The 10,136-nt window shown below is 41.0% G+C and overlaps 1 protein-coding gene across 1 annotated transcript in view; it reads left to right on the forward strand.

The window, feature by feature from the left end:
* The window catches only part of TET1 (tet methylcytosine dioxygenase 1), a gene marked incomplete at its 3' end in the record, with an annotated part of 108,722 nt that overhangs the window by 23,838 nt on the left and 74,748 nt on the right, over positions 1-10,136 (forward strand). Inside the window, exon 3 of the mRNA XM_008567109.1 lies at positions 9,646-9,699. Within this exon, the coding sequence (XP_008565331.1) occupies positions 9,646-9,699 (54 nt within the window). The remainder of the gene's footprint in view (positions 1-9,645; positions 9,700-10,136) is intronic.

The raw sequence follows: 10,136 nt of genomic DNA on the forward strand, positions 1-10,136 counted from the left end.
CATACAATATTTTGTCTTGTGGCAAGGTTCATCCATGTTGAACCGTGTTCCATTTTATGGCTGAATAAAGATTTCATTGCATGAATAAACCACATTTTGTATATCCAATTCATCAGTTGATGATTTTGTTTTGGTGGCTTGCTGGTCAGGGGAACCGAATCCTAGACCTTGGGGTTAATAAATTTCATCAGTTGATGGACAGTTAGATTGTTTCTACTTATGGATATTATGAATAATGCTGTTATAAACAGTTGTGTACAAGTTTTAGTGTGGATATGTTTTTAGTTATCTTGTATATATACCTAGGAGTGGAATTGCTGGGTCACGTTATCACTCTTTAACTTTTTGAGGGGGCCGGCCCGTGGCTCACTCGGTAGAGTGCGGTGCTGATAACACCAAGGCCACGAGTTCGGATCCTATATAGGGATGGCCGGTTTGCTCACTGGCTGAGCGTGGTGCTGATAACACCGAGCCAACGGTTCAGATCCCCTTACTGGTCATCTTTTTAGAAAAAAAAAAAAAAAGACTTTTTGAGGAACTGCCAAACTGTTTTCCAAAGCAGCTGTACCGTTTTATATTCCTACTAGCAATGTACAGGGTTCAAATTTCTGCATTATCAGACTTTTTGATTGTTGCCATCCTCGTGGGTGTGAAGTGTTATCTCACTATGGTTTTGATTTGCATTTCTCTAATGATTAATGATGTTGAGGACCTTTTCATATGCTTATTGACCATTTGTATATCTTTGGAGAAGTGTCTGTTCAAGTCCTTTGCCCATTATTTAATTGGGTTATTCGTATTTTTGTTGTTGAATTGCAAGAATTCTTCATGTGTTCTGGATACTAAACATCTATCAGGTGTGATTTACAAACATTTTCTTTGTGAGTTGTCTTTTCATTCTTTTGATAATGTTCTTTGAAGTACAACTTTTCGTTTAACTAGCACTTAACATCAGAAAATGGTTTTCTTTTTTTTTTTAGAGAAGCAGAGAGCATTTCAGAAAATGGTTTCAATTTTGACAAATTCCATTCTATTTTTTTCTTTTGTTGCTTATATTTAGTCTTTTTTTAAAAATTCTGTCATCCAAAGTTATAAGTGAACTTTACTTTGTACCATATAGAAACTACATTGGCTTGATTGGAGTGGCTAGAACTTTTTTCTCCCTCTTTATTTCCCTTCCAATGTAGTGCTTGGCATATGAGAGGCATCAAATAAATGTTGGTTGAATTGAATATTGTTCATCATAGATGTGAAAGCGGTATATAGTAAGCATTGATATCTAAAAGGATTGATAACAACTGTCGTGTATTGAGTACTTACTGAGTGCCAGTCCTGAACTAAGCATTAACATGCTTGTTGTCTCATTTAATCTTACTATAATCTTAGGAAATAAGCATTCTGCCCCCAATTTATAAAGTAAAGAGAGGCCAAGTAACTTCCCTAAGGCCACACAGTTGATCTGGGATTAGAAGACTTGGGTTGTCCCTGAGCTTAGGGCACCCAGGAAGTGTGAAGGGCCCGCAGGATGGGAAGAAGGATTGGTTGAAGGATAGTCCAGCTGAGTTACCGCTGCTATCTTTTAGAAATGTGAAACTTTGAAAGAGATGTAGTGTTAGAATCTCATAGGTTTATTTTACAAACATACAAAATTTTTTAACATGAATCACATCAAGTTTTTCTTTAACTGTCTTTTTAGTTCTTTCTCTCCGTTTTTATCTTTACTTAAAATATTTTTACTCTCCCTGGATTTCATTTTTTTCTGAGTCATGGTCTGGTAAGTCTTTACTATCATGGCAATTTTTTACTCTCATTCACCTTGAAGCAGATCGTTGTATATTTTATCCAGCTTTTCTAATTATCTTCAGCAGGAGGGTTGTTTCAAATTATCGATTCCGTTATCACTGAAAGTACAAGTTTCATATTCTTTTTAAATTAATAAATGTAAGATTATGTTATGATGGTCTGGTGGAATTAGCATGGATTTAGCATGTCCCACGTCTAGCAGCAATCTAGTTTAATACTAGAGTTATCTAGGAGAGGTTTCCTGTGTCTCAAAATATAGTGTGCTGTGAACATCTCTAATTTTTACAATAAATACGTTTTGATTGCTTATTTGTACGTAGTTTTAAAAATTAGTGACAGGCATGTTTCTTCAGTGCTGTAATTGCACCAACTGGAAGTCAGGTGCCATACCACATGCTTTTTATTTCCTTTATTGCATTTAGCCCTAATGTCAGCACTGTCCTTCACTGAGTCTACCTGAGCCTATTTGATCATGGTCCCATAGTTAATAGCATCATTGGGATTTAGATCCCATCAAGGACATGTTGATTTTGTGTGAGGTAGTATTTTAAGTTGGACAGCCCAGGAAGAAATAATAACTTTCTTTCAAAACATCTAAAACCAGGGCCAGACCGTGGCTCACTCGGGAGAGTGTGGTGCTGATAACACCAAGGCTATGGGTTCAGATCCCATATAGGGATGGCCGGTTAGCTCACTTGGGAGAGCGTGGTGCTGACACCACCAAGTCAAGGGTTAGGATCCCCTTACCAGTCATCTTTTAGAAAACAAACAAACAAACAAAATATCAGAAGCATCTGTACAGTACAGGGCTGTCCAGCTGAGAGAGTAACTCATTTCTGGCCAGATGAATCTTGCTTCTCTGTAGATGGTGTGGGCTTCTAGTAAATGATTTCAAAAACTAAAGAAGTTAACCCTTCCCGAATAACTAATCACATCTCAACAACAAAAAACCTTACATACACCCATTCTCCAAATAATTCTTTTCTCTGATTAGGAGACTTGGTTATACAAGGGTGTTTTCTAGCCTAACACAAGGCTAGGATAAACCAATAACCTCTTCTTGTTCTTTCCTTGAAAAGTAGATGATATTGGTGATGATCAGCTTAACTAGAGCATCAGTGTTGGCTTTTCAAAGGACCAATTTTGGAAAATAGAGAAATAGAACAAAAAGCACATTCAAACTGGAATGGTAGAGGGGCTGGCTGGATAGCTCAGTTGGTTAGTGCGAGCCTTATAACACTGTCATGGGTTTGAATTCCAGACAGTCACCAAAAAAGCTCAAAAAACAAAATCAAACTGGAATGGTAGAGAACAAAAGGCTGACGGCATCTCTTCATATCCATGCTCAATGGCCAGCCCTATTACCCAAGTGGTAGCGTATCTACTTATATGCACATCTCTCCACTGCCCCTTCACAGACATACTGGAGTGTAACTTTCAGCAATCACGATGCTCCCAGTTCCTTGCACGTGTTGTTGCCTCCTTCTGGGGCATGCACCTTTCTTCCCTCCCTCTATATCTCACCCACTCCTACCTGTCCATCCTTAGGTTTCACTGGGAAAACCTTCTCTGTCTTTGCATAGCTTCCTGGGTTCATCTCCATTCTATCCTGCATCATGAATGTTTATTTATTTGTTTCTTTCATGAGATGGTAGGTTGGGGGGGACGAGAATGATATTCCTCCCCCTCCTTGTATGCCTCAGCACTATGTCTGCATAATGGAGGTGCCCAGCATTTATTACATTGTTTTAAGGGGGAATGGTTATTAAATGGAGAATATCATTGTAAAAAATGAATTAATAAATTTTAAAGAGAACATTTTTGGATGTGGGATCTTTTAAGGTTGTTTAGTAATCTTAAGTTTGATTTTGCTAAACTTAGGAGATCCCCGTCTGACTTTCTCAGAAGTTGTGTTTGTGTGCATATATGTGTGTGTAAAATGCTTTGAGCTTCTCAGTGAAAAAATAAATTTGTATGATTTTGCTATTAGACTTGACTAGTAGTTAGATTATCTAAAAACTGAGGGAGGGCCGGCCCGTGGCTCACTAGGGAGAGTGTGGTGCTGATAACACCAAGGCCCCGGGTTCGGATCCCATATAGGGATGGCCGGTTAGCTCACTGGCTGAGCGTGGTGCTGACAACACCAAGCCAAGGGTTAAGATCCCCTTACCGGTCATCTTTAAAAAAAAAAAAAAAAAAAAAAAAAAACTGAGGGAAAAATGTTATCTTGAGTCAGTTGCCTAGCATGAATGACATAGAGAAGGATCCTGAAGGTACAGAACTTCCTTTAAAAAAAAATTATTGATTACAAAATAAACAGGACAGACTAGCAATAATAAACAAAGTTAGTATATCATCTACTAAAGGGGAAATTGTTCTAAATAGAAGCTTCCTCCTTGATTTCTTTGTTTCAACAAAAACCCATAGATGGTATTATTGGATTTTTCTGTCCAAATTATGGATCTGGACACTAATAGAGGACGTAGTTTTGCCTATTTCTAGTTAGTACTAAGGAGAGTTAAGAAATTGGGGAGAGGTGATATTTTAGCCCCATTCTTCTCTGGCAGTCCCTTTCACCTCCATGTCTATGATTTCTTAGTTGGTAACTGTTAAAGATTATTCACTCACTTGTCCCTTAATTCTTGTCACTGAAGAGCAGCAATTTTTAACAGCAGTAAGCAGGACTGCTCCAGGGATTGGGGTGGATACAGGTAGACCTGACCCTGTGGAAGGAGAAAGGGCTACAATTAGCCTCGGGGAAGGAGGTGGGGGGAGGGGAGCCAGGGAAATTCTGTACTGGGGGATCAGCCACCTGCAGACAATTGCTCAACCCAGTCACCCAGGAAGATTTTCTAGTGCTAGTCTTTCAGGTCCCTGTGTCACACAGGAAAAAAAAAAATGTACTAATTTTTAAAATCTGATAGAATTGTGAAAGGTATGAGACATCCTTTCTTTATTCTTATTGATTGGAAGTTTATAAAAGATAGTACTTGAGAACATCTTTATTCAGACATTACAACAAAGGCTGTTGCCCCCAAAAGTAATGTAAGATGAAAAATATAGAAGGGTTTCATGAGAGAAGGAGTATGGCAAATATTGGAAGGGTACTGTGCTTCAGTGACGTCAGTCTTGAGGAAAGGTGGATTACTCCTGAGATTAATTTGGAAGGAGACTCCTAGTAGGCTACTGTTGTTTCAATCTAGGCAGAGTATGTGCATCTAGATACTTGTAGATGCAAAATTGCTTACACCTAGAAGGAAAAGTAGAATTTTGAAATTATTCATAAATTTAGCTCTGAGGGCACAGAACATGCTTACATCCTCAGTGTAATGTTGTTTTAAAATACCAATCTTTTAGGGCCGGCCCGGTGGCGCACTGCTACAGTGCGCCGCTTGGGAGCATGGTGGCGCTCCCCCCGAGGGTTCGGATCCCACATACAGACCGGTTCCCGCTCACTGGCTGAGCGAGGTGCGGGTGCAGCACCGAGGTTTGCGATTCCATTGCCGGTCCCAGTCCGGGACGGGCGCGACACTGAGGGTTGCAATCCGTTGCCGGACACGAAAAAAGACAAAAAGAAAAAAAAAAATACCAATCTTTTAGAAGTCTGAGCTGTTCTTCTTCTGCAAGTGAAACTGTGTGTTTTTGCAGACATTTCTTTTCAGGTTTTTTCAGTATATTTACAACTGTCTATTGTTGGGTATTGAAAATGAGGAGTTGTAGAGAGAGCAGTGTACATGGTTAAAAGTAGGCTCAAGTCAATTTCTAACTCGCTGTGTAACCTGATTAAGTAATTTTACCTCTTTGGCCTTCAGTTTACCTATGAAATATGGTAGTTAGACTAAGTTTTATGTAATGTTCTCATTAGTCCTATAATCCTGTGATTTTTTTTAAGAGGAAAGAGATCTCATTTTGTAATATATGAAAAGACCTTACACACTTGAGTTATTACAAAATTCCATACCTATTCGTGCAATTTAATAGTCATGATTCCTTGTGAGAAAAGCAAATAGATTTAAGTGACAAAAACAAGTTCTGAATAACTATGGCTAACACCAAAGGTTTTCTTAGTTTCTGATCTTTTAACAGGATCTAGTTGTATGCACTTCACCCTAAATAAGAGATTGGGAATGGCTTCCTTGACTGGCTTCCAATTTCTCTGTTAGTAATTCCCTTTTTTTTTTTTTGAAGATGACCGGTAAGGGGATCTTAACCCTTGACTTGGTGTCATCAGCACCACGCTCTCCGAAGCGAGCCAACTGGCCATCCCTATATAGGGATCCAAACCTGTGGCCTTGGTGTCATCAGCACCACACTCTCCTGAGTGAGCCATGGGCTGGCCCTTGGCCCTCTGTTAGTAATTTCTGATTATTCTCTCTATCAAAACTCACTGTCACCTAAACCCTGAGATAAGACCATCAGATCGTTCAGTGTAGGAATTGGAATGGATGGTCACAACCAATAGAGGATACCAATCTATTCTGTGTTCAAACAAGTACAGATCTTCATGGTGCAGCATCCGTTTCATGTTTGTAGTTAATGTTAGCTCTAGTCACTTTCATTAGCTCTCATATCTAACTGGGATGAGCTTTGGCTTTATTTATTAACTAATTTTACACAACAGTGCACGTGGACCTTCGATGTTTGCTTAGGTTGCCAAGGAAAAATAAATGTCAGGATACCCTTGTGTGCATGGCTGATGGGAATATAAATGTTGAACCTGCTGTGAAAAACAGTTTGACAGTTCCTCAAAAAGTTAAACATAGACTTATATGATCCAGCAATTCCACTCCTAAGTATACACTCAAACGAATTGAAAGCAGCAACTCGGATAGGTACTTGTACACTAATATTCATAGCAGCATTATTCACAATAGCCAAAGGGGAGAAACAACCCAAATACCTGATAACAGATGAACGAACAAACAAAATGTGTTATACATACACAAAGGAATATTCTTTAGCCTTAAAAAGAAATGAAATTGTGATACATCCTATGACATGGATGGGCCTTGAAAACGTTATGCTAAGTGAGGTAAACTAGCCTCAAAAGGATAAATACCGGGCTGGCCCGTGGCTCACTCAGTAGAGTGCGGTGCTGATAACACCAAGGCCACGGGTTCGGATCCCACATAGGGATGTCCGGTTTGCTCACTGGCTGAGCATGGTGCTGACAACACCAAGCCAAGGGTTGAGATCCCCTTACCGGTCATCTTTTTTAAAAAAAAAAAAAAAAAAAAGGATAAATACTGTATGATTCCACTTGTATGAGGTACCTAGAGTAGTCAATTTCATAGGGACAGAAAGTAGAGCAGAAGTTAGCAGGGACTGGGAGAAGGTGAACCAGGAGTTGTTGAATGGGTACAGAGTTTCTGTTTGGGAGGATGAAAAAAAGTTCTAGAAATGGAGAGGAGTGATAGGTGCACTTTAGGAACATACTTAATGCCACTGTATTGTACACTTAAAAATAGTAAAAGTGGTAAATTTTAAGCTATGTGTATTTTACCACAGTAAAAAAAAAAAAATCACAAAAAGCATAAAGAAAAAAGAGATATAAAAGTGTTGTGTCCATTTTCTTTTCTTTTTTTGGTGGCTGGCCAGTACGGTGATCAAACCCTGGACCCTGGTGTTATCGGCACTACACTCTAATGAGCTGAGCTAACTGGCCAGCCACCTGTATGCATTTTTAAACCTGATTGTATTTGATCCTGTTTTTCTACCTGTTTCATGGTTGCTTCATTTCCCACAGAGATCTTCTTAGAGATACTGTGGGCTTAGGGTGCTTTGACATCGCACTGGTGGATGTGGTTAGGTCAGAATCCATCGGTTTTTCTACAAGTGTTTAAGGAAGAGTTGAGAACACCAACTCTTACATGAATTTGTTCAAAATTTGGGGGGTGGATGGGGGAGAGGTAGTTTGAAAGTGGGAAAGCAATACATGCTGAACTTCCCATCCCCACAAGGAAAGCATGCTTTTGTGGCAAACCAAAAGGCATGGAATCCACAGTGATGCAATGCAGGCCTTCCGGCCCTTGCTCTGCTCCCGATTTCTGGTTGTGGGAATCTGTTCTGAATCCAACTGCAAGTGGAAAACCCATCTTTGGCTGAGCACCCAGGGAGGCTGTCTTGCCAATCCCTAAATGTGTTGCTGAAACTTTGGCCCTGAGAGGCTGGAGCTGAGGCTGTCTTCCCAAGATGTGAAGAATGTGCAGCTGTCAAGGTGGCTGTGATGGGACTGTGACCAACCTCTGCACTGCATTTTGGCAGTGACCTTGAGACCAGCCAGCTTGCAGCAGCTGCCCTGGTCCTCCCGCTGCTGCCGCTGTTGCAACGCCAGGGGGCTAACGGGAAGGAGACTCCTGGTTTCGCCTTTCCCAGTGTCTGGCAGGTACCAACCATGGTGCCAGCTCTCCCAGCACCTACCACCCACCGGGTATGGGGGCAGTCCAGGTGTGTGGGGGCAGATGGTGGCTTGTTCCACTCCTGGCTCAGGTCCCGGTCCCTGGGAAGTGGGTGGCTGTGTCTGACCGCTAGGCTGGTGTGCAGACGGGCTTCACGTGGGGACCTGCTTGGCAGCTCTGTGGAGAGATGCTCAGTGACAGTGGATGATCTTGGGAAAGAGAGGACCCAATGGTGTCTTTTTGTCCCAAAAGTACAAGTCTGAGTCTGCCTTCTGGTAGGGCAGGGATTTCTCTGGGAAATGAAGATCTTCAGAAATGTCCAGAGCAAGAGAGGGGAGATTCTCTAGCCTTTCAGAGTGGCAAGTGTATTTCGAAAGGTCCTCTCTCTCTGCCTGTCCTCATCCCGTCCTTTTCCTTTCAAGTAGCTTTATTGTCATTTTTTAATCTGCCTTTGTCATTGGACATTTATTGACAGAAATCAAATTGCTGTGTTTCTGGGCAAAGCGCCCGCTGCAGAGAGGTGTGGTTCCCGAGGAATGAGACACGCAGCCCAGCAGCTGAGCCTGCACTGTCCTCACATAACCTCCCTGCCTTAAATATCGCCAATATTTAGCCTTGCCTTATAAAGTAAAAATGCACAATACCTTCCAGAGTTTCAGCAAGCCCAAATGCCCCCCTAGGCTCAGTTATATCTCCTGTACGTTGGAGAAAGAGCAGTACACCCCTCCCCCGCGCAGACCTGCCCTCTGAGCCACCCAGAGGTTATTAATCAGGGAGACTCCGCCATCGATCCAATGGTGGCGACCTGGGGGATTTGTGTGCATTGTTTTTGCGGAAGCCTCCTGTGATTTCGGCGCGACCAGATCCTCTGCAGCGAACTCCATGTCGCAGCTTGTGGCTGCCTGTGTCCTGTGGTGAGAGCAGAGCCGCACAGGAGATCCTTTGTCTAGGAAGGGCTAGGCTGAGAAGATCACTTTGGAGTTGCTAAGCTCTGCATTGCCATTGGCTGCACTCTTTGTGGGGCTGTTTTTGCAAAAGGCATGCCCAGCACGTCTACAGTGCTGGCAGGCCAGGGCTGCCTTTAAACACCATGATAATAATACCAAAAAGCAGTTTGCAGAACTGTTCCACTGTAGAGGCTTCCTCTGCAGAAGCGAGCAAGATGGCTACCTCGTGGGCTTCGCTGTGAAGAATCAGAGGCTAATTAAGACAGACTTTAAGGGGAAAAAAGGGTATTTCCCTTCTTCATCTTTATACAAAAAATTTTTTCAGTGACTTTTAAAGTATACATTTTACATAAGCTCTTTAGGTTCTGCCTAGCAAACATGTTGATGATTGTAAATGGTATAAGTAGTTTTACAGAGAAATAGCCAAAAAATTTTGGGGAGTGGGAGATAATTTTTTTCTTAAATGGAGGCTCATTTTGCAATTTGATTTTTTTTAGGTTATAAAAGAAAACAAGAGGCCCCAGAGGGAAAAGAAGCCCAAAGTTTTAAAGGTAATCAGCTGTTGATTAAATAATATTTAATTTTTTTTCCATTTCATACAGTATTTTTCTGTCACTTGGGGGTAAATTTGGAGTACAGTGGATGTGAATTCTTCCAGATTTTCAGTATATAAATGAATTTTTACTCAACTAAAGTGTTTTCTCTCTTTTTCTTTTTTGATGTGCTGCATAATGTGCATATTAGCATCCTTTATTTTCAATTCACACAAGTCTGCAGAAGGAAAAGTTTATATGCAGAATGTTGTGAATAAAATTTGTTTTTCCTTATAGCTCCCTTTGTAGCATCTGCAGTGTGTAAACTTAAGCTCTTTAGGAGAAAGGCACTATTTGAAGTTGACAGCTATGATCCATTGTGATTTTAAAAGACCTTCCATTAAATACTATCTTAAAATGTGTGATTCCCCCCCCCCCCCCCAAAAAAAGACCCT

The sequence above is a fragment of the Galeopterus variegatus genome, unplaced genomic scaffold (genome assembly GCF_000696425.1).
Source record: "Galeopterus variegatus unplaced genomic scaffold, G_variegatus-3.0.2 Scaffold293, whole genome shotgun sequence".
Lineage (NCBI taxonomy): Eukaryota > Metazoa > Chordata > Mammalia > Dermoptera > Cynocephalidae > Galeopterus > Galeopterus variegatus.